The 25,512-nt window shown below is 36.7% G+C and overlaps 1 protein-coding gene across 2 annotated transcripts in view; it reads left to right on the top strand.

Annotated features, from left to right (window-relative positions):
- NRF1 (nuclear respiratory factor 1) overlaps nt 1–25,512 on the top strand; it is a 118,455-nt gene that overhangs the window by 32,654 nt on the left and 60,289 nt on the right. The window contains exons 2-4 of one of the 2 annotated variants that reach the window (XM_081146734.1): nt 8,126–8,354; nt 17,341–17,455; nt 20,497–20,623. In XM_081146734.1, the coding sequence (XP_081002860.1) occupies nt 8,132–8,354; nt 17,341–17,455; nt 20,497–20,623 (465 nt within the window). In that variant the 5' untranslated portion in view covers nt 8,126–8,131. Of the gene's footprint in view, nt 1–8,122; nt 8,355–17,340; nt 17,456–20,496; nt 20,624–25,512 lie in introns of both variants that reach the window. The other variant, XM_081146733.1, reaches the window with a different exon arrangement.

Here is a 25,512-nt window from a genome sequence, read left to right as displayed (position 1 = left end):
CCCTTTTTATCCAGTCCCCCAACCACCCTCTCCTCTGGCAACCGTCAGTCTGTTCTCTGTGTCTGAGTCTGTTTCAGTTTTGTTTGTTCATTAGCTTCAGGAAAAACTATTTCTAAACTTGAAAAATCAAGGGACTTGATTTTTCTAGTGACAATTTGCTCTAAATGACATTAGTTTTGAGTTTCAAAAGGATCAATATTATAATTACTGGTTTTTATTTTATTTTAATTTTTTAAAAATACATCTTTATTGATTTCAGAGAGAGGAAAGGAGAGGGAGAGACAGAAACATCAATGATGAGAGAGTCATTGATCGAGCCCGCAACCAGGGCATGTGCCCTGACCGGGAATCAAACCCTGATCGCCTGGATCCCAGGTCAACGCTCAACCGCTGAGCCACTCCTGGCCGGGCATAATTACTGGTTTTTAAAGTTCATTTTGTTAAAAGTCAAAGTAATACATTCATATGACAAAAGATCAAATAGAAGGACTTAGAATAAAAATCTGGCCTTTTGCCACATTCTTCCACTATCCCTTCCCGCTTTTTAAGAGACAGTTACTTTAACTGTTTTGATTATAGTTTATTTTGTTTATAGTGTTATCAAACAATAATTCCTACATAACTCTAAGTAATATGTCTATACCATCTTTTCTTGATTTATCAAACTTGGGTATTTTTTACTTCCTTGTAAATAAGGATTACCTCACATTATTCCTTTCCTTTCCCCTCTATTTTTGATAGTTACATTGTTATAGTGAGTTCTTCCTTCTGCTCTGGATAGTGTCTCCAGAGCAGTAAAGATAGGATAATAGTGCTCCTTGCCATTTGTCCACCTCTCCGCCCCTCTCCTACCTCCTCATTTCTCCTAGCTTTCTCTTTGCTTTTACATTGTCATGGTTCATAACTTTTACATTGTTTTGTATTCTGTTTGATTTTCTATATTTTATCTGTAGTTGGAGTCTGAAAATGGAAACAATAAACTGCATACATGACTATGGCTTTTGCTTTGTAGATGTGTGGGAGGAGGATTTTTTTTTTTTTCTCTACAAGGCCAACATCATCCTTGGGCTGTTTGAAAGAGAATATTCCCAGGATGGTCAAGTGGGTTCTTCTTTTTTTTTTTTGGTTAATCCTCACCCGAGGATATTTTTTCCATTGATTTTTTTTTTTTTAGAGAGGGGGATAGGAGCAAAGGATGGGAAGAGAGGGAGGGACGGACAGACAGACAGACATTGATTGGTTGCCTCCCGCACACGCACTGACTGGAGCTGAGGGTTTAACCTGCAGCCCAGGTACATGCCCTTGACTGGGAATCAAACCCGAGACCCTTTAGTGCACCGGCCTATGCTCTAACCACTGAGCAACACTGGCCAGGGTTCTTATTTTAAGCACCATTTATTACTCAGAATTAAGCCACATTTTACCTTCTGTTTTTACTTTGACTTTCTTGTGCAATTGTTTTTTTATTTTTCCTGCTTTGGTGAGATTTTGATCCATTACCCTATGTCCCCCCAAAATCAAATCCTATTTTTAGCTTTTTAAAGAAAGTCTGCAGAGTAAAATTTCTGTCCTAGTTAAAAAGTTTAGATTCTAGACATGCCTGGGAATGTAAGTTGAGCCTCTCAGTTTTTCTGTTTCTGTTTAGATATAGTCTTGCTCTGAGACTTTCCCTTAGGCAGTTCTTGCAGTTTTTCTTTTGATATGATAATATTATTGATTAGACTACTGCTTTCTTTTACATTCAGTTATACCTTGATTAGATTTCCTGGCCTGCTTTTCCTACTTTGATTTTTAAATTACTTTCTACACTTAATCTCATCTATAATGTGTGGATTAGACTAAATTTGGACATTTTATCCAAATTCCCATAGCTCCCCTGGTATTATGGACTTCAACCACCAGGGTGCTGAGACAAGAAAATCTGATTTTTCTGTGCTTTCTTCCATTATCTTGCAGCCCCACCCTTACTACCCTAAAATGGAAAAAGCAGACTCTGTACCATAATGCACCCCCCTCTATAGTTTATATAATAAAGAAGAACCTTCAGATAAAGCACATGTTGCATCCCCGGGTGATGATCCAGGCTAAGAAGGAGATTTAAGTAAAATTTTTACCATGTTATGTAATTGTTTGGGGGAATTTTTTTTTTTAATGGAGTATTTACTAATTTGCTGACCATCACTGGCTCCAGCTGATAGATATGCCTTTTTAATTTGATATGGTGTGTAGAGTTACACATCATTATATGTTGCTGGTGCTTTTATCTTGCTTTTCACATCTGTTCAGAGGAATCAGTGTCAGGTCTGTGCTCTCCATTTTGTGCACCTCTGATGCCAGAGGTGTTGGTTGCTATAGTTTCCTTGTTTTATGTCTATGAGAACAGTATCTCAGTTGTTGGAGTTAATGTAATAAAGAAGGTTTTTTTTACTGAGACATGGAAACAACTTAAGTGTCCTTTGACCAGTGATTGGTTAAAGATGAGGTACATGTATGCAATGGAATACTACTCAGCCATAAAAAGATGAAATACTGCCATTTGCAACAACATTGATGGATCTGGAAGATACCATGCTAAGTGAAATAAGCCAGGCGGAAGAGGGTAAGAGCCATGTGATTTCACTTGTATGTGGGATATAAAACAAAAAGCAACAAACAAAAAACTCATAAACACAGACAACAGTATGATGACTCCCAGAGTGAGAGGGGGGTGCAGGGGAAGGTGAATAGGGTAAAGGGGGTCAGATATGTGGAAGGAAAGAAACTAGGCTTTGGGTGATGAGCATACAGTTGAATATGCAAATGTATTGTAAAGTTGTCCACCTGAAACTTATATAATGTTATTAACCAAAGTTACTTCGATAAATCTTTTGAAAAGAAGGGCTCTTTTTAGATGCCTGACTCAAAATCTTTCGTCCTCACCCGGCTGGCGTGGCTCAGTGGTTGAGCGTCGACCTGTGATCCAGGAGATCACGGTTTGATTCCCAGTCAGGGGCACATGCCGGGTTAGGGCTTGATCCCCAGTAGGGGGCGTGCAGGAGGCAGCCAATCAGTGACTCTCTCTTCCTTGATGTTTCTATCTCTCCCTCTCCCTCCGAAATCAATAAAAAAAATCTTTTGTCCTCAATTTAAAATAAATGTGTGGGTGTCTAATTTAAAGGTGAAGAAATTGAGGCCCAGCCCTTGTGAGACTGGTCAGGTATGAGTCAGTCAGGAAGGCTAGAAACATAAGGACATAGTAATTCTGGCATTATCATAATCATATTGAACATTTATGTACCGGCACTGTCCATAACTGGATGGTCTCATTTAATCCTCATGTCCTTTGGAGTAAAGGAATTACCTTATTCTTTTCATTAAAATACAAAGTTGAAATTGAGACTTAGAGGTTAAATAACGTCTAGGGGTTCTGGATATGTGGTAATAGTCTGTCCTGTGTGTTTTTTTAATTCACATTATCTAACATGTTTTCATCCATTTGCCATTCCTGTCAGTTTTACTATCCAGAGAACCTGACTCCTTGTGGATGAACACTGAAAAGCATCACTGAAAATGGCTTGGGGAGGGTGGGCATGGTGATCTCCAGCAGTGTGTGTATGTCACTCATATCCGGCTTTAGGCAACCTATTTTATTTATTATTTTTGAAAACATTGAAATCATCATTGACAAGTATTGTATCCTGGTTCAAACCTTTGCCTTTGCTTTTTTACAGAGTGTGCTGAATAAAAATGGTTAGAGAGGCTGAAGGATGGGAAGAGGAGAGAGGTAGAAAGATGAGGCACTGGGCAGAAGTGACAGAGCCTGTGAAGCAGACAGCTATTGATTTATGCAGTGAATTGCATTCTGGAGAAAATAATTGAAATCCATTATGCCAAGTGCATAGTGTAGAAATCCCCTTGAAAAGCAGTTAGATGCCATCTAATCCCAAATCATTTAAAAACAATTTTGAAGTACCCAGAATTCTAAAATGCACTAAGCAGTTCATCTCTTAGTCTAGAAGAACAGTGAAATGGATGGAAGATAGTATTTAATGCTGTCTTTCTTTCATGTATTATGTTTAATTGTGTGATTTAAATAGTGTTAAATTGCATTTTAGATATGTACAAATCTGGGAGGTAAGATATATTCTCTTGAATATTCTGAAACACTCCAAACATAGGATATGGAAAAAATCTCTCTTTAAATTTCTTTTAATTTTGATATAATTTCAGACTTTTTAGAAAAGTTGCAAAAGTAGTATAAAGAACTGCCAATGCCTCCTGGTCGGTGTGGCTCAGTGTTGAGCGTCGACCTGTGATCCAGGAGATCGTGATTCCATTCCCTGTCAGAGCACATGCCCGGGTTTTGGGCTCAATCCCCGTGGCATCCGATCTTTGATGTTTCTATCTCTTTCTCCCCCTCTCCCTTCCTCTCTCTGAAATCAATAAAGATGTATTTTTTAAAAAAGGGAGAGAACTACCATTACCCAGATTTCCCAAATGTTAATATTTTACCATGTTTTCTTCTTTTCTCTCTATATTAAATACTTATTATTGTACCAGGTACCTGTTCAAAAACTCCATTTCAAGAAATGAGGATGTGAGTTTGTCTGTAAAATTCCTATGCTGCACAGAACTACAAGGCTGGGAGATTACCTCAGGCAGAAAAGAAAGTATGGAAAGGGGCTTCAAATGATAGCTGATTATTTGATCTTTTTGGATTTGTGGCATTCTTTTTGTAATTTAATTTAATTTAATTTAATTTTGAACTACAGAATACTCCCTGAGATAATCAGATAGTTCCAAGGGTAAGAATCACTTGAGTTACAATGATAAGTTATGATATGTATAGTGGTATGAGAGTGAACAGAGATAATTAAAAGTTAGAGCCTCCCCCCCAAAAAAAATGAAAACACAGAATATAAAACAAATCAAGGACCTTAGAAAAGTAAAAAGTTGGGCAGCTACATGGAAATAATTGACCTAAAGAAGAAAGACATCAGGATGAAGCTTAAGAAAGCAATTACTCAGAGGAACAAAGGATTTTAGAAATCCTCAGAGAAGGAAAAGGAAAACTTAATAATAATATAGAGTAGAATAAAATTGAGAAAAGGATTTTGCATGAATAGTTATGTTTTTACTTGTAACCACAAAGGTCATATTTCTATATCTATATGGTTGCCTTTTCGTGGGGTAAACTCTAAATATGCATGCATTCTCTTTCATAGAGAGTGTCTTTCGTAGAGTAGAAGTTTTTAATTTTAATGATGGTTAGCTTGTCAATTATTTCTTTTCATGGATAAAACCTTTGGTATTGTATTTAAAACATCATTGCCATACCCATGGTCATCTAGATTGTCTCCTATGTTATCTTCTGGGAGTTTTGTGGTTTACATTTAGGTCTATGATCCATTTTGAGTTACTTTTGTAAGGAGTGTAAAGTCTGTCTAGATTCATTTTTTGGCATGTGGATGTTCATTTATTCTATTACCATTTGTTAAAGAGACTGTCTTTGCTCCATTGTATTGCCTTTGCTTCTTTGTCAAAGATCAGTTGACTATATTTATGGAGGTCTGTACCTGTGCACTCTATTCTGTTCCATTGATTCGTTTGTCTGTTCTTTCACCAATACCACACTGCTTTGATTATTGTAGCTTTATAGTAAGTCTTAAAGTCAAGTAGTGTTAGTCTTTCGACTTTGTTCTCCTTCAATATGGTGTTAGCTATCCTGGATCTTTTTCCTCTCCATGTAAACTTTAGAATCAGTTTGTCAATATCATAAAATAACTTGCTGGGATTTTTATTGGGATTGCATTGAATCTATAGATAAAGTTAGAACATCTTGATAGTATTGAGTCTTCCTACCATGATGTTTACTTCTTTTTTGACTTCTTTATTTTTGTTAATCCTCACTTGAGGATATTTTTTTCTGTTGATTTTTAGAGTGGGAAGGAGGGGTAAGGGAAGGGAGAGAGAGTGGGGGGGGAGAGAGAAACATTAATATGAGAGAGATACATCAGTTGGTTGCTTCCCAGTTGTTTGATTTCCTTGGCTGGGAATCAAACCAGAGATTCCTTCAGACCGTGAGCCAGTGTTCTAGCCTCTGAGCCAAACCAGCTAGGGCTGTGTTTCTATTTTTACTTTTAAATTTTTTTAAAGTTGATTTCAGAGAGAGGAAGGGAGAGGGAGAAATAGAAACATCAATGATGAGAGAGACTCATTGATCGGCTGCCTCCTGCATGCCCCCTACTGGGGATCAAGCCCGCAACCCAGGCATGTGCCCTGACTGGGAATCGAACCATGACCACTTGTTTCATAGGTCGACACTGAACCACTGAGCCACTCCGGCAGGGCTAGGGCTGTGTTTTTAATTTAAAATTTTCTTTGTTCACCCGGCAGGGCTTGGCTCAGTGGTTGAGCATCTACCTAGGATCCAGATCAGAGTTCGATTGCTGGTTGGGGTACATGCCCGGGTTGTGGGCTAGGCAGCCGATCAATGACTCTCTCATCATTGATGTTTCCATCTCTCTCTCTCCCCCTCCTTTCCTCTCTCTGAAATCAATAAAGATATGTTTAAAATAAGTAAATAAATAAATAAATTTTATTTGTTCATTGCTGGTATATAGGAATTGATTTTTGTATATTAACTTTGTATCCTGTCACATTGCTATAATCACTTACTAGTTTCAGGAGGGTTTTTTGTTGTTGATTCCTTTGGATTTCCTACATAGACAACCTTGAACAAAAGAAGTGTTTTTTTTCCCCCCCTTTCCAGTCAGTATACTCCCTCCCTCCCTCCCCCCCCTCCCTCCCTCCCTCCCTTCCCTGCATTAGCTAGGACTTTCAGTACAGTGTTGGAAAGGAGTGATAAGTGGGGATATACTTGCAGTATTCCTGATCTTAGCAGGAAAGCTTCTGTAGTAGCCCTTGTTTATCCAGTTTCTCACTATTATGTATGATTATCTGTAGATATGTTTTAGATTTTTTTTTTTTTATCAAGTTGAGGAAGTTTCCCTCTCATCCTAGTTTGCATTTCTTCCGTTTTAAGGTTGAATAATATCCCATTGTATATATGTATTCACATTTTGTATTACCCATTCATCCATCTGTGGATAGTTGGGTTGCTTCCACCTTCTGGCTGTTATGAGTATTGCTGCTCTGAATATGGGTATGTATAAATAAATAGCCCTTTGAGACTGTTTTCAATGTTTCTGGCTGAGGACCCAGAAGTGAAATTACTGGGCCATACGGTAATTCTTTTAAGTTTTTTGAGGAACCAGTATGCAAAGTTGGTAAATATACAGGTATGTTTACTGCACTGATGTTTATAGTAACAAAAATTTGGAAGCAGCAGCCTTGCTATGTTGTATCAGTAGGTATGATTGGTTGCATAATTATGGCACATCCATACAATGAAGCAGCTATTTAGAAAGGTCTGATAGATCTATATGTTTTGACATGTCAGATGTCCAGATATTATAATAAGAAAAAAGCAAACTACAGAATAATGTGTAATATGGATCTGTGTTTTTAAAATTATATGTATGCTTCAAAAACTTTTTTTAAGACTTCTTTGTAGTTGTTGGGGGAAGAGGGAACAGATTGTAAGTGCATTAGAAGAGCAAACCTTTATTTTACTACTTTATAAATTACTGCATCATTTTAGGGTTTACAAGAAGCACAGTTTTATAAGCAGAAAACCCAATTTGAATTATTGCAGTTTGGTGGGGGGGGTTTAACTCCCATTTGTCTGTGAAATACAAAGAAAATGTTAAATATTTTATTTACTTACTAAGTGTTTTTATGTCTACAATGTCAAATGCCAAGTTACTGAGATCTTTTAAATATCTTTTTGTTGTTATATTTCAATGTCCCTAACTGGTATATGTAGTATCAGGGTGTTGTTTTATTGACCTCAGGTATAAAATTAGCACAGTGAATGGCCATCAAAAAGATTTTATGTAAGGAAAATATTCTACCATTTTTGGGTCATATTTGAATGGTGTTTCCCATTTCCTTTGACTTGGTGGTGGTGAGGTATGTAGCAAAATCAAAGGTTTCCCCTGCTCTTGAGTGAAATATCTCTTAGTGTAAGCATTGTGTTACATTACACACTGAATTCTGTTCTTTGCCTTTTTCCTCACAGTAGATCTTCATGGAGGAACACGGCGTGACCCAAACTGAACACATGGCTACCATAGAAGCCCATGCAGTGGCCCAGCAAGTACAGCAGGTCCATGTCGCCACCTACACTGAACACAGTATGCTGAGTGCTGATGAAGACTCTCCTTCATCTCCAGAGGACACCTCTTATGATGATTCAGACATACTCAACTCCACAGCGGCTGATGAGGTAACAGCCCATCTGGCTGCTGCAGGTAATGCTGTTTGTATTGGAAGCTATTTTTTGCTTAACTATGGTTCCCTGCGTTATCTGGAAGAGCCTAGGATGCAGGCACTCTCACATTTATCTTCATTACATCTTCACGATTTTGTTTTAAGCCTTGGATTTTCAACTTGTGCCTGTGTTATACTGAGACTTAAGTCCTAGAATCACATACTATTGGTGACATGACTTGGTTTTGTTTTTCCATCCATTCTAACAATCTTTTGACTTTGAACTGAATCATTTAGTCCATTTACATTTAATGTAATCACTGATATATTTAGGTTTAGATTTATCATGTTTACTGTATTCTTTTTATCTCACTTGTTCTGTGTTTGCTTTTCTGATGTTTCCTTTTGGAGTGATTGAAAGTTTTTATTTTTTTCTTGTTAGTTTGGAAGTCATTTATACTTTTTTTTAAAATCCTCATCCCTGGAAATTTTTTTCCATTGCTTTTCAGAGAGAAAGAAAGGGAGAGAGGAGAGAGAGAGAAACATCAGTGTGAAAGAGACAAATCAATTGGTTGCCTCCCACACACACCCCGACTGCGGCTGGGGATTGAGACTGTAACCGAGGTACTTGCCCTTGGCCAGAATCGAACCTGGGACCCTTCAGTCTGAGCCAGACTGGCTAGGGCAGAAGTTATGTATACCTTGCTATTAGTGGTACTCCTAGAAATTATAATATACATACTTTATACTTTGCTTATGTCAAAGTATTATTAATTGATACTTTTGTCCTCTTTAGGGATAATGCAAGTTTCTTAGAACACTTGAATTAATTTCTTTCTTTTAAATTTTTATTGAATTTATTCGGAGTTTTATTTTGTTCTTTCATTTGGGACATGTTTCTTTGTCTCCTTAGTTGGCAGCCTCCTTGTGTTTGTTTTTATGTATTAGTTAGAGATGCTACATCTCCAAGGCTTGGTAGAGTGGCCTAATGTAATAGGTGTTCTGTAGGGTCCAGTGGCACAGTCTCCCCAATCACCCAAGCTGGTCGCTCCAGGTGCATCCCCTTGTGTGGGCTATGTGCATGCTCTTCTTGTAGTTGAGCCTTGATTGCAGTTGGCACATCAGTGGGAGGGATCTACACCCTGGTTGATCAGCTACAAGACTGGCTGCGACCACTGACCTCCAACCACCATGAAGGATCAGCTGTGCTGGGGCCCACCTCACAGAGCAGGACTTACTTAAATGGGGCTCTGGTGCCCACTGAGTCTACCCCTTGAGTGTATCACTTATGGAGGTTGTTGGGTGTTCCTGCTTTGGCATGGTCTGAAGCTGTCCACCTCGAGGTGCAGGCCAAAGTCAGCTGCCACCTGTGTTCTGCCCGGAGCCACCTAGCATGAACTACAAAGTGATCTGCAGATGACTGCTACTTGTGCTGGGCTTGGTGGTGCCCAGGTGAGGCCAATCTGTGAACAAGGCTGGTTGCTGCCTAGTGCTGGGCTTGCGGCCACTTAGCAAGAGGTACGGGGCATGCTGTAGCCAGATCCTGCTTGTTTGAGAGATTTTAGGAAAATCTGAAACATGAGCCAAGACAGGCCATTGTATCGAAAAGCCACTGGAAACAGCTTGGGTGGGCCCAAAAGATGTGTGGGGTGGAGCCTCCGGGAATCACCAGGGTGGGGCAAACTCTGTGAGCCAGGTTGATGGAGTCTCAGATCTGGCGCCTGCCTGCCGGCTCTGTGGGGGAAGGGCTCAGAGAAGAAACAATGGCCTCTGCCAGCACTACTGTCTGGGAGAAAGCTGCCCCTCCAGCTCTTGCCCTGATGCCAGCCAGACAGTTTAGTTCCTCCCCGTATATCTCTGGTGCCTTTCAAACTGCTGTCCCAGCGCTGGAGCTCAGAGAGAATGAGTCCAAGTAAGTAAGTCTCTGCAAGGGCCTTTTAAGAGGAACTGCTTGGGACTCCAGCAGCCTTCCAACTCCCTCAGCCTCAATTCCCTGCTGGTTTTTACAGCCAGAAATTATGGGGACTTCTCTTCCTGGCTCTGGAACCTTGGGTTCGGGGGCCTGGTGCTCTCCTCCAGAAGCACCTCTGCAACTGAGTTATCACCCCCAATTTTTATCTGTCACACGTGGGTGTGGGACCAGCCTGTTCTTCCTCTCTGCTGATCCTACCAGTCTTGCTGTGGCATCTTCTTTAATTCCCTAGTTGTAAGACTTCCATTTAAGCCAGGTTTCAGGTGGTTCTGAATGATGGTTATTCTATAGTTTAGTTGTAGTTTCGATGTTGTTGTGGGAGGAGGCAAGTACTGTGTTTACCTATGTTGCCATCTTGCCTGGAACTGCCATTGGTTATATTTGAATGAATACTGGATGCTGTGTTTGGAAGATGATTTTTAGAAGTAATTGGGTAATAACTATATGTATGGTGTCAGATGGGTATGAGACTTATTGGGATGATCATGTAGTTATATAATGTCTAATCACTGGGTTGTATACCTGAAACTAATATAATACTGTCTGTTGACTGTAATTGAAAAGTAAAAAAGAAAAAAGTAATTTGAGGTCTAAAATAATATTGTTATCCTCTAGAGGGGATTTTTGTTTGCTTCTGCCAGATGTCTGAGGGCACTAGCAATCCTGGATCATCTTAATCCAATTTAAGGTTTTAAGATTTTTCTGGGCCACTAACTGACTTAAATCTGAGCCACATTTTGAGCCATTCTCTTTGTTATTTACATGGTATATTCAGCATTATGTGGAATACTCATAAACGACACCTGAGTGGGTCTAATACTGTATTGGTGTAGGAGATACTTAGGAAAAACTGGACGGGAAAGCAGTGGAATAGCCAAAATACATCATCTTAGTATGTGCTATATGTAAGGGGAGGAAGACAAGTGTAATAAAGGATAATCTTTTTACTGTCAGTTATTATCTATTGTATATTTCTGGAATGGTGAATTGAAAAATAAGGCCTAGTAGCAAAACACATGAAATATTTGTAAAATATATTTTTGAAATTTTAATGCTCCCCAGAAGAGGGCATCCTAACATTGAATCAGGTTGGCTTCTTTCCTAGGAATGAAGATGCTTTTGAGACATAATTTTGCTGTAATACTGTACTGCATTGTCATAGTGTTAAGATTGATTAGGAAAGGACTTTGATCTAATGCTTTTATGTGGCAGATATGGAAACTGAGGCCCAGCTGGTAGAAATGATTTACCGTTTAGTCATTCAACAATTATTGAGGAATTACTTACTGTATACTCTATATTACTATGTATAGATACTATGAATAAATAGGCAAGAGCTTGCTACTAAAGGTGTTTACAGACCAGTGGTGGGGAGAAGGGTATATATAATAAAGTAAAATATTTTCAGAAAGTGCTGAGTGCTCTGAAGAAAATAATGTGCTAAGGTAAATGAAGAGGAAAGGGTAGCAGGTAGCTGCTTTTTCTAATCCTATTTCCCTCCCTCCCTCCTTCCACTGCCGTAACCTCTATTCTGAATTAGATCTTTATCCTTCTCTTGCGTTTCTTTTATGTTTTGCTATATATCAGTAAATAATGTTTAGCATTGTTTTTCATGTTTTAAGTTTTATATGAACGGTGTCACTCTGATATATCATTCTGTAACATGTTTATTTCATTTGGCATTCTTTCTCTGAGGTTTGTTCATGTTGATAATGTGATTATAAGTTTCCATTTTAACTGTTGTTTGGTATTCCATTCATTATCTGGCTGTCTCATATATTGGTAGAATACTAAAGTTGTTTATAATATTTTGAAATTATAGTTGCTGCAAATGAAAGTCATCTTACATGTTTTCTGATGCATATTGTGAGAGTTCCTCTTGGCATTGGTTTTCAAACTCTTCTGACAATATCCCACAGTAATACATTTTACATTGTGATCTCAAATACACAGATGCACACATAATGAAATAACAATTTTCTAATAAAGTTAATACGCACCCCCTACTGCAAGTAACACACTGTCTGATATGTTCTAGTCTCTTTCACTTTATTCCACTTTATTAAAAACAAAACAAAACAAAAAACTCACGAGCCACCAAAAGGTAGAAATCCGCAGTTTGAAAAATACTGCTTGAGGGTATATCCAGGAAGGAGAGGGAATTGGAGGGGAAAGATCAGCACATTTGCAATACCTAGTAAATATTCCAAATGTCTTCTCAAATTGTTGCATTAATTTATATTCCCATAACCAGTGTACTAGAGTGCCTGTTGCTTCTCGTCGTCACTACATTTGGTATTATCAATTGGTTTTCGTTTTTGCCAGTCTGGTGGGTATAAAATAGTATCGTACTGTTGGTTTAATTTGCTTGACTCTGAGCTAGAGGTTTCAGTCAGTGCAGGAAGAAAAGATAGAGTACCATTTTAGATCTTTTTTTTTTTTTAATATATTTTTATTGATATCAGAGGGAGAGGGAGAGAGAAACATCAATGATGAGAGTCATTGATCTGCTATCTCCTGCCTGCCCCATGCTGGCGATCGAGCCTGCAACCTGGGCATGTGTCCTGTTCAATTCCCCAATTGAACCGATATCTTCTGGATCATAGGTCAATGCTCAACCACTGAGCCATGCTGGCCGGGCTCATTTCAGATCTTTATTGACTATTCGTTTTCCTTCTTTTGCATATTTCCTGTTCACACCTTTGTCTATTTTCCGACTGGATAGTCTTTTTCATATTGACTTGTAAGAATTATTGATATATTTTTAAATTCTGTTCTCAGTAATATACATTGTAATTATCTTCTTTCAGTTTTTTCCCCACTCCTTCTCCCGATTTTTTGTTATTTCTTTTTTCTCCTTAAAGGTTTTGATTTATATTATTGTGAAATTTATTAGTCTTTTACCTTTCAGTTTATCTTTTTGGAGTCTTATTTAAGGAATTCTCAACCCTTAGTTTATAAATATTCAATAATTTATTGTAGATGTTGTAAAGTTATTTTTGTGTGTTTTGTTTGTTTGTTTCATTGATGTAAATGTTTTACATTTAGGTCTTTAATCCACCTGGAATTATTTTTGTGTATGGTATGATGGAGGGATCTAGTTTCATTATTTTTTCATATAGGCACTCAGTTGTCTCAGCACCATATTTTTAATAATCTATCCTTTCCCATCTCTATCTTATGACAAAGGAAGTTTTTGTGAACTCTTAATTCAATTGTATTGGTTTATTTGTCTTAATGACTATAGTTTTATATTAACTATTGATATTTAGTAGGATGTTATTCCCCTACACTAAGCTCCTTCATCCCCTTCTTCAGATCTTCGAAATTGTTCTGGATCTTCTTGGTCTTTGGTACTTCCATTTAAATTTTAGGATCAGCCCGGCCCAGCATGGCTCAGCGGTTGAGCGTCTACCTAGGATCCAGGCGATCAGGGTTCAATTCCTGTTCAGGACACATGCCTGGGTTGTGGGCTTGATCAATGACTCTCTCATCATTGATGTTTCTACCTCTCTCTCTCCCTCTCCTTTCCTCTCTCTGAATAGTCAATAAAGATATATTTTTAATAAATAAATAAATAAATAAATTAATTAATTAATTAATTTTAGGATCAGTTTATCAAGCTCCACAAAAACCCATATTGGGATTTTTATTTGAATTACATTGGATTTACAAATTAATTAATTTAATTAAGCAGCTTTATTCATAATAGCCTAAAACTGGAAATAGCCTAAGTGCCCATCAGTAGGATAATGGATATCCTACTGATTTGTTCATACTCTGGACTATTACTGAGCAATAAAAAGGAACAAACTGCTGATATATATAACAACATGGATGGATCTCAAAACATTATACTAAGTGAAAGAAACCTTACACAAAGAAGTACATACTGTACTATTCCATTTATTTGAAACTCTAGAATAGGCAAAACTAATGTAGGGTTTTTAAAAAGTCAGAATTGTGGGTACCTTTGGGAGGTCGGATGGGAACTGACTGGGAAGGGGCATTAGAGAAGTTTCTGTAGTGATGGTATTATTGTATGTTCTGATTAGGGGATTAGGCTTCATAGTCATATACATTTTTCAAAATTTATTGACTGTACACTTAAGATTTGTAAATTCATTATATGTAAATTTTATCTCAAAAGAAAAAAATGTAAACAAATATTAAATTCTACCTAATGATATTCCTACTGAAGTATATAGGGGAAAGTTATACTGCAGTTTACTTTGAAATACTTCAGAAAACAAACAAACCCTCAGTTGATGAATAGGTAGAAAGATGGACAGATACATATATAAAATGTTAATGTAGAGTCTAGGTGGTAGATTTATGAATGTTCACTGTAAAATTCTGTCAACTTTGATATATATTTGAAAGTTTTAATGATAAAAATGTTGAACTCCTACAACTCAATAGCATTAAAACAAGTAACCTGATTCAAAAATGGACTAAGGACTTGAGTAGACATCTCCCTAATGAAGACATGCAATTAAAGTTCCAAACAGGGTTTCTGAGGAAGTCAAAAGGTCCAGGGCCAGAGCAGTCAGTTAATAGTGTATCATGTTACCTGGAAAATAAGTGTGATAGATACATGTATGCAGTCTACTTCTAGGTTGCTGGTAGACTACATTTGTACAATATCTTATAACTGGTTGAGTATATTAAAGTTATAAGCAAAGAATTTTATATTTGGGGGCAAAGAAGTTATCTGGCATATGATACTGTGTTTTTTTAATCCAAATTTTAGTCTTACTAGCTTTTTATTTAAAAAAATGAAAAGACACCTCATATCCAGTGTGTGGGCCTTCTGAAAATTATGGTCATCTCTCCCATTGAATTGATGACTTTTCAAATGCGGCTAAATGGGAATGACTTTCTTGGTGTTTTGCATTCTTGACCTTGCCCAGTTGCTTTGGAACAGCCAAGAATATCATCAAGATTATTTTTAAGAGTTATTTTACTGGGAATTTTAAGAACTAATATTAAGTTCTTGGTTTATTTCTAGTTCAGGCAGTGTGGAAAGGTATGCAATTGTGAAGTATTATGTTATTGGTTATTAATCCATAAAGGAAACTTAGACTGTAGTCATAAGTACAAACCCAGTGTAGTTTTTATTTTCTGCATGTTATTGGGAGAATAAAGTTTCGTGGCAAGCACATGGCCTCCCTGATTTCATGATGCCTTTATTTGGATCAGTATTAGCCCTTAATTTTGTTGAAATATTTTTCCCTTTTCCTCTTGAAAAATAAGTTCCAAAATATAGTTTGTTATATCTTCCATTATTAAAAAGTTTGTTCCTTTTTTACTCTAGGCAGTTCACACAAGGCAAAAATAGCAAACAGTTTTAGTGTGTTGTATAATTTTGGTGTATATCAAACTAATTTTTATAAGTTTTCATCCTAAACCTCAGTTCATGTAATTAATAATTTACCAGTTTTATTTATGACCTAGTTGTGATTATTTTAGTAATAAAAGCTCATGGAAAAGGATCCTTTAAGCTAATGACTAGACCTACTTTAATTTTCCTACAGTACTGTACCATAGTAGTAAAAGATATTAATATTATATTGATAAATCAACCCTTTAAAAGGAATACATTTTAGGATGTCTTTTTTTTTTTTAAGTTTTTTTTTTTTTTTTTGATCTTCACACAAGGATATGTTCATTGATTTTTAAAGAGAAAGGAAGGAAGAGAGAGAGCAAAAAAGAGAGAAACATCCATGCAAAAGAGAAACATCTATTGGTTGCCTCCTGTACGTGCCCTAAGCGGAATCAAACGTGCAACCGTTTTGTTGTACGGGGTGATGCTCCAATGCGCAGAGCTACTCAGCCGGGTGGAGGATGTCATCATTTTGATGTGAATCATGTAAATGTTGATCATCTGCACTGTTTTTTATACATTTAGTGTTTCAAGAGAGTCACTTTAATTGCCTTTTTGCCCACGCATATTATGTAGTCTATTTCCTATTGTTTTTAAAAATGACATTTAAAAAATAGTTTATGTAGAGAAACATTAGTGGGTCTTAATTGTCCCCCCATCTGTATTTATGCGTATTAGTTCAGCTGCTTTCCTAGTTGCACATGCATATAAAAGTGTATTTATAAACTGTGTGGGAACTAAAAATTAGAAATAAAACCACTTTATTTAAAAAAAAAAGACATATAAATGACCAGCAAGTATATGAAATATGTTCAACGTCATTAATCATCAGGGAAATGCAAATCAAACAACGTGTAGAGTGGCTCAAGATTTTCAGGGAGGCTTATTGTAATTGAGCCTAAATTAAACATATATAACATATATTGCTAGTATAAATGTGAAGGTTTAAACTTAATTTTTATTTAAGCCTTTGACTGGATTCACAAATAAGGATAAAGGTGAATGGATCATTTGTTTAAAAAAAAAAAAAAATAGGAATGTCTTTTATATGTTGAGATTTCATGAATCAGAGACTCCAATAGTTCCTGATGGCCTACCTTTATTTTAGTCATTAGTTCCAGGGCAGAGCAGACCAATTTTTATTAACATTTTTTTCCCTAGAGTGGGACAGGTTTCATCTCTTTCCCCCCAGGATGTTTTCATCATTTTGACTATGTGGTCAACAACTCCATTTGGAGCACAATTTTCTGATATACAAGAAAAAGTTTTCTAATTCAGTTGACACTTGTCCAGATACTCCTCTTATAGGTGTTGCTGCTGCTGTTGTTGGAATTCCAAGTATGAGTGATTACCTCTGACTTTCTTAACTTGGCCCATGTCTTGGGGTAATGGAAAGAGGGGCACAGGGATGGAAGTGAAATTTGAAATCTGTAATTTTTTGGTTTTTTTTGGCAAGCTTCCTCACAATGCTGCAATTTTATGTAGCACCTCTGAGAAAACATGATTCATGTTGAACAATAGTGAAATATATTGATAACATCAGGAACATTTTATATATATTGATAACATAGTAGGAAATAAGTGCTACCTTTTTTGTAGCTTTAATTGTGTTCTGTCTTGTACAGCTAACAGGCTCTGCATAATCTCAGCACATACATTATTATTTCAGGTCCTGTGGGAATGGCTGCTGCTGCTGCTGTGGCAACAGGAAAGAAACGGAAACGGCCTCATGTGTTTGAGTCTAATCCATCTATCCGGAAGAGACAGCAAACACGTTTGCTTCGGTGAGGGCATTTTTTTTAACCATATTGTTACTATTTCTCAAATACTTCATGGTGTGGATGACATAGTTAGAACATACATTATTAGGTTCACCAAAGATACCAAGTTAGATCCCTTGATGACAGAATTAGACTTTAAAGTACTCTTACAAAACTAAGTAAATGCAGCTAGAAATATGATTAACAGGTGTATAATATCACATTAATTAATCCAGAAAATCTGTATGCCTGCTATGTTGCAGGCATTATTCTAGGCCTTGGGAATATAATAGTAAACAAAACAAATTCCATTAAAGAGCTTATATTCTAATAAAGGGAAAAAGAAAATAAATATGTCAGATGATGATAAGTACTATGAAAGAAAATTAAGTGGAAAAGGAAAAATAAAGGTTAGAGGATTAGGGGGAATATAGTAGCTTCTCTTTTTTTATAGGGATGATCTGGGAAATGCTCTTTGATCAGACAACCTTTGAACAGAGACCTGAAGTAAGTGAACAGGCAAACGTGTTGATGTCTAGGGGGAAGAGCTTTTCCCTAGGGAAATGAGGAATAGCAAGAGGAAAGGTTCTGAAGTGGGAAGGAACCTGGTAGTCATGTTTGAGGAATAACTAAAGAGAAAGTGAGAGAAGATATGGTCAGTAGTAGTGGAGATTCATATCATGAGGTCTTTTGGTCCAATATAGGAGCTTTGATTCTTGCTCTGAGTGAGGTGGGAAGTTAATGAAGGCTTCTGACCAAAGCAATGATATGATCTGACTTAACTTTTTGTTTTTGTTTTTGTTAATCCTCACCTGAGGATTTTTTTTTTTTTCCCATTGATTTTTAGAGTGAGTGGAAAAGAGGGGAGAGAGAGAGAGAAACATCAATGTGAGAGAATCGCATCAATTGGTTGCCTCCTACAGCACCCCAACTAGAGCGGGCGATCAAACCTGCAACCCGGGTACATGCCCTTGACCAGGAATCGAACCCATGACCCTGTGGTCCATGGGCCAATGCTCTAACCACTGAGCCAAACTGGACAGGGCCTGGCTTATGTTTTAAAAGGATCACTTAGGCTACTGTATTGACAATAGCCTCTGGGAGTATAAGAATGGAAACAGGGAAACCATGTAGGAGGTTAAGGTAGTAATCCACCCAGGAATGATAGTACCTTTAAACCAGTGTAGCAGCAGCAAACATAGTAAGAGGTAGTCAGGTTCTAGTTGTATTTCAAAGTCAGCTCCAGCATAATTCAGTGATGGATTGGATGTGGAATGTGAGAGGGAAAAAAGGACTGAAGGGTGACCTCAAGGTTTTTGGTCTGATTACTGGAAAGATTGACATGACACTTACTAGGAACAGGTATGGGATTGAGGGCAGAATCAGAAATTTGGTTTTAGTTAGATGTATGATACCTTTTAACCATTAAATAGAGATACAAAAGAAGCAGTTAGATATATGAGTCTGGAATTCAAAAGAAAGCTCTTAGCCCTGGCTGCTGTGGCTCAGTTGGTTGGATGTCATCCTGTGCACCTAAAGGTTGCTGGTTCGATTCCCGGTCAGGGCACATGCCCGGGTTGCAGGCTCAGTCCCCAATAGGGGGCGTGCAGGAGGCAGCTGATTGATGTTCCACTCTCACACTGATGCTTCTCTCTCTTTTCCCCTCTCCTTTCCTCTCTCAAAAAGTCAATTAAAGAAAATTTTTTAAAAAAAGATCTTAGCTGAAGGTATAAGCTATATAGGTAGTATTTAAAACTATGAGACTGGAAGAGATCACCTAGGAAATGAGTGTGCACTTAGGTTTGAAACAGTCTACCTTTTAGAGGTTGGAGAGAGGAAAAGAACTAGAAAGGGCGTCTAAAGCAACCAGTGCATGAGGAGGAAAACCAAGAGAGTGGTAGCCTAGAAACCAAGTGCAAAAAGGATTTCAAGAAAGAGGAGGGCATGTGATCAGCTCTTGTCAAATGCTGCTGACAGGTTGAGTAAGATGCAAATTGACCTTCAGATTTAGCTACATGGAGGTCATGATTGAACTTGACAAGGACATTTTCAGAAGAGTGGTAAAGACAAAAGGGCTGGAGTGTCTTCAAGAGAGAATGGAAAGAGACGGATGAGAGACAGTGAACATAATATAGACCATTCCTTCAAGGAATGCTGCCAAATTTCTTGTTTGGTACCTTGTCTTTTGCTCATTTTTATTTCTTCTGAAGAGTTTATAGGTAGCAAAGAAAGATTAGTATGTAGATGGTACTTGGAGGACTTAATATTTTGATAGGTTGCATAACATGTATTCATATATGATAAATTTATAAAACATTGTAGAAGTTTTTTCTCGTATTTTAAATACTGTATCCAGGTTTTCTAATGTTTATTGGAATGTTGATTCCAAATGGAGTGCCAGCCCATGTGAACGATATGTGATAAAAGCTAGAAAATACAGTCTAGATTAAGAACATACGAAGATTATAAGAAACTAAAGGAAAAACTTGAAAAGTACTTAATAGTTTTCAGCAAACAGAGAGGCTATATACCATTAGATGGGCAGTTCTTTTCATTTGCTTTAATGATAGTATAGGCAGGAGGAATTAGAATGTATTATTTATAGAAGTATATTTGCTATAGGGGACATAGACACAACAGCACATGCTTTTGGAGAAAGATGGAAAACTTTATTTTAGATATGTTGGCTTCACTTCATTTGAATTGACATGACTCACCAGCCCCTTGAGAGGGTCTACTAACGTATCTAATCAGAATAAATTGTCTCAAGTCAAAGTAAATTTTGTGTCTGTCAGATGCTGTAATTTCTCTTTCTCTTTTTTTGTTGATTTTAGAGAGAGAGGAAGGGAGAGAGAGAAACATCAGTGAGAGAGAAACATCCATCAACTGCCTCCTGCACCCCCTCTACTGGGGATCGAGCCCAAAACCCAGGCACGTGTCCTGACTGGGAATTGAACCAGTGACCTCTTGGAGCATGGGATGACACTCCATCCACTGAGCCACACTGACTGGGCGGTTTTTCTCTTTTTATTCTGATTTTATTCTCTTTTCATTCTCTGATTCAGGAAACTTCGAGCCACATTAGATGAATATACTACTCGAGTGGGACAGCAAGCTATTGTCCTCTGTATCTCACCCTCTAAACCCAACCCGGTCTTTAAAGTATTTGGTGCAGCACCTTTGGAGAACGTGGTAAGAGAACTGAGCGGTGTTCTCAGATACCCTTTGCTTTCTGTGGGTTGTTGTTCACATTCTTGTGATCTTCTATGTAGCATAATAGTTATTACTTCTGTCCTCTCAACAAGGATGGAAGTAGGGAGTGGGTTTTTCAAACTACTTTATGCAAATCAAAATAAAAAGGATCATATCTGTTTCTACTTCCTATAACAAGGTATTTTACCTCACCAGAAGCAATGGGGGGGAAATGGTGTTGTGTTTGTTAAGAAACGAATGTGGGATTTTGTAAGAATGGCTGATTTATGTCAAAAACAAAATGGTAGATTATTCCAAGGTGTAAAGTTCATGAGGCAAACCTGGGAGAATTTTATTTATCACTGATATTCGAGTGTATATTTAAAATCTCTTACATTTATTCAAAGATTTGACTTAACACTGCTTCGATTTGAAATATAGTTAGAAAAAAAAAAGAAATATAGTTAGATATTTTGTTCGTATACCTATCCATAGGTAACTTTATAAAAATATTATTTACTTATATTATGTGAACTACTTTTTCTCTGGCTGAAATAACTTTGAATCATTAGTAGAATAATAATGATCTGTCCAAATTTAAATTGAATTTTGTTTTTATTAGGATAAAATTTATTACCTCAAAATGACATTTATTTATTTCCTCCCATATTGAATGTAGACATTTCAAGGATTCAGAATTAGAAATCACTTGAGAGTTTATTAGTTGTATTGTTTGTTTGTTTTTTTCACACACACAGATGCTGTGGCTCTTCCTTAATGTTTTTGAGTTTTGTTTTGAGGCTTCCCCAAAATTCCTGAGGCCCTAGAATAGGAAGCATATTTTAGGGCCTTTCCTTAGAGGAATATGGTAGAAAGCTTCTAGTTCACAGTGGTGCCTGAGAAGCAGTCCTTAGTATCATATTGTTGATAGACGTAAGAAGCAGAATATTTCTTCCAGAGCACTAAAGAGGAGAAAAAAAAAACCAAGGCTATATACAAAAGATAGAAAACAAGGGAACGAATTCAAAACAAAACAAAACACAAAGTATAGAACAAAGTAATATAAGTGAAACTAATTAATTCTGTTACAAACCATAAATATAAATGGGTTAAACTTCCTTGTTAAAGACAAAGATTTTCTTTCAGATTGGAATGACAACCCAAATAAAAACTCAACTCTATTTAATTTATGTGACATACTTACAGTTACAAACGTTCAAAGTAGCTACAAATGATAACATCAAGAAAGTGAAAAGAATCCACAGAATGGGAGAAAATATTTGCAAATCATACATCTGATAAAGAGCTTATATCCAGAATATATAAAGAACTCTCATAACCCAACAATAAAAAGATAAAATAACCCACTTTTAAAATGGCAAAGAATCTGAGTAGATATTTCTCCAAAGAAGATATAGAAATGGTCTGCAAGCCCATGAGCACTAATAATGAATAATCATTAGTCTTTAGGGAAATCAAAATCAAAACCATAATGAGATACCACTTCACCCATTCAGATGACTATGGTAAAAAATATGGACAGTAATAACTGTTGGTAAGGATGTAGAGAAATTGGAACCCTCCGAGGTACATTGCTGTTGAGACTGTAGAGTGATGTAGCTACTTTGGGAAACAGTTTGGCAATTTCTGAAAATGTTAAAAGTAGAATTACCATATGACCCAGCAATTCTGCTCTGAGGTTTACACAAGAGAATTGAAAATAAAACTTATACACATAGCAGCAAAGCTTATATACAATATTTATAGTTGTGAGTATGCAAAACAGAGTTTATTCTTGTATCATTGTTTATTATTGTATTATTTTCCATATGAACAACTGTAAACCTACTTTTGCTCCACCCTGTAATAGCCCCCAAAGATATCTAGTTCCAATCCCTAGAACCTTTGGGTGTTGCCTTATATGGCAAAGAAGACTTTGCAGGTATGATTAAGGATCTTGAGATGGGGAGATTGCCCTGAATTATCCAGGTAGGCCCTAAACCTATCATAATGTATTTATAAGAGGGAGAAAAAGGGAGATCGATATAGATGTAGGAGATGTGTTGGTGGAAACAAGAGGTTGGATGCAAGGAAGGGGTCAGGAGCCAAAGAATATAGGCTAGACAGAAGCTAGACAAGACAAGAAAATGGATTCTTTCCTAGAGCTTCCAGGACCAGCCCTACCAACAACCTTGATTTTAGCCCAGTGAAATTAAGAGAATGAATTGGAAACTTATATGTATGGTATGTGAATTCTATTTCAATAAACCTGTTAGAAATGTTAAAAGTAAAAGGATATGTCAGACAAAGGCCGACAAAAATAAATCATGGATCACAGTGTTAGTATCAGGCAAAGCCAAATTCTCAAGACATAAGAGTATTAGCAGAGAACCAGAGGTCATTTAGTATTGATAAGCAGTATAAATTTATAATGAACCTTTTATGCCTCAAGTAACATTAAAGCAAAGCACATACATCAAAAAGTTAGAAATGTAAGAAAAAAACCACCACAATGGTGATAGTAGATTTTAATATCTTTGTCAGGTCAAGGAAGAAAAATATAAATTAGAACATAGAGATCTGAATAATAGAACTGATAAGGTTAATATAAAAGAGATATATTAGCATTAATACCTTACAAAGGGAGAATATACCATATTTGAAAAACTACTTTAATGGATATGGATTATAAGAATCGACCATATGGCCCTGGTCAGCGTGGCTCAGTTGGGCATTGTCTGGTGCACCGAAAAGTTGCAAGTTCAATTCCTGGTCAGGTCACATGCCTGGGTTGCAGACTTGATCCCTGGTAGGGGGCTTGCAGGAGGCAGCCAATTGATGTTTTACTCTCACATTGATGTTTCTCTCCCTCTCCCCTCCTCTGTCTAAAAAATCAATTTATGTGTGTGTGTGTGTATACACACACACACACACACACACACACATACACCATACGTTATTAATAAGCCCCAAAGAAGATGTTAACTAAAAAATGTAGAAATTCTGCAGGCCATATTTCTTATCATAGTATGTGCCCTGCCTGAGAATTGAACCCTCAACCTTTTGGTATATGGGATGACACTGAAACTGACAACTAACTGAGCCACCAGGCTAGGGCTGCCTTAATTTATTTTTATATACAAGAAAAGATGAAAAAGAAATAAACTTCATCTATATAAAGAAGCAAGAAAGGGAACAATTAAGTAATTCTAAGGAGAAAGTAAACATGGGAGAAATTAGTGAGTTTCAGAAAAAGTAGGATTGTTCTATTCAGGAAATGGTACTATGAAAAGTCCAATGAAATAGGTAGACTTCTAGCATGCTAATTGAGAAAAGGGGAGAGGAAAACAAAATGTATCATCTTAAAAATGAGGTAAGAGTTATAATTAGAGAAAAAAATAGATTGAAATTGTAAGGAAATACTGTGGGTTAATTCTGTTCTTAGGAATTAAAAACCTAAACTAAGCGGATAATTTAGTAAGAAAATAAGATAACCTAAACATATTTAAACCTCACTAGAAAATAAATGTGTAAAAAACTTAAAAAGTAATTCTATTTCTCAAAGGAACACCACACCCTGATTAGTTTGGGTGACTTCTATTAAACCTTCAAGGTACAGAATATTCCTTAATCTTATACACACTGAATTACAGGAAGGTATTAAAGAAATAGACCCTGTTTATCATAATCAGTTATGCAATATATTGCACATATTCTTGTATTAATGACAGTTAAAGGAATGACTTGGATTTTATAGTAATGTTTAACATTTATTGAGTGTTTTTACTGTGTCCTAGGTGTATTTACGTTTTGTTCCCTTTCCTGAAGCCATCGTTATTATTCCTTTTTGCTCTTGTAGCTGGAGGCTGCTGAGAACTCTGGAAAAATTAAAATTCAATAGGGTTGTACATCTTTTGGAATGTGGATTTCTTATTTTAAGGTTTTGTTGAAGGGTGATTTAAAAGTTTACTGGGCTTTTAATAGGTTGAAATATTTCTATTTTCCAGGGTCTTGGTTAAATCTTCGTACTGTGTTCTACCCAAATTACCTCCTTTCCCACAATTGGGTGTATAGCAAGGCACTGTAAACAAAGTTAAATGGCTCACAACAAACTGGAAAACTTTTTTTCAAATAATAATAGCAATTAGAGTTCATTGAGTATTTACAATGTGCCTGTTTTCTTCTAAGCACTTTGTGATTTTTACTTAGTCATCACAATAGCCGTATGATACATGTAGCTGTCATTATCTGTGCTTTACAGATGTAGAATTTGAGAGTTTGAGAGCTTAAGTATTTTGTCCAAGATCACATAGTAAGTAGTGAACTAATGATTAATACTTTTTCTTTTTTTAAAAATATATATCTTTATTGCTTTCAGAGAGAGGAAGTGAGAGCGAGAGAGATAGAAACATCAGTGATAAGAGAGTCATTGATCAGCTGCCTCCTGCATGCCCCCCACTGGGGATCGAACTCACAACCCGGGCTTGTGCCTTGATTGGGAATCGAACTGTGATCTCCCAGATCGTAGGTTGATGCTCAACCGCTGAGCCACACTGGCTGCGCATTCTTAATATAGGGTATCCCAAAAATGTATACACACTTTGAATGATTATAAAGTCAGTGTTTATTAATGTACAGTTCATTTTCAAAATTTAAAAGAATCTGCAGAAATGACTAATTTTTTTGTCAGAGCTTGTTTTCAAACAGATAACCATTCTGATCCAAGTACTGCTGATAACACAAAGCAGTGGAATGGCAACATCAAGAATCATTTTGTTTGGTATTTTTGCTCCCTCAGTTTGTTGACTGTTGCCGGTTTTGTATTGTAAACTTTATTTTTTATCTTTTATCCTCATTAAAATGTCTAGCAGGTAAATTTTTTTTGTTCA

Source organism: Miniopterus schreibersii, assembly GCF_964146895.1.
Source record: "Miniopterus schreibersii genome assembly, chromosome: 9".
Classification (NCBI taxonomy): Eukaryota; Metazoa; Chordata; class Mammalia; order Chiroptera; family Miniopteridae; genus Miniopterus; species Miniopterus schreibersii.
This window is presented reverse-complemented; position numbering and strand designations above follow the sequence as displayed.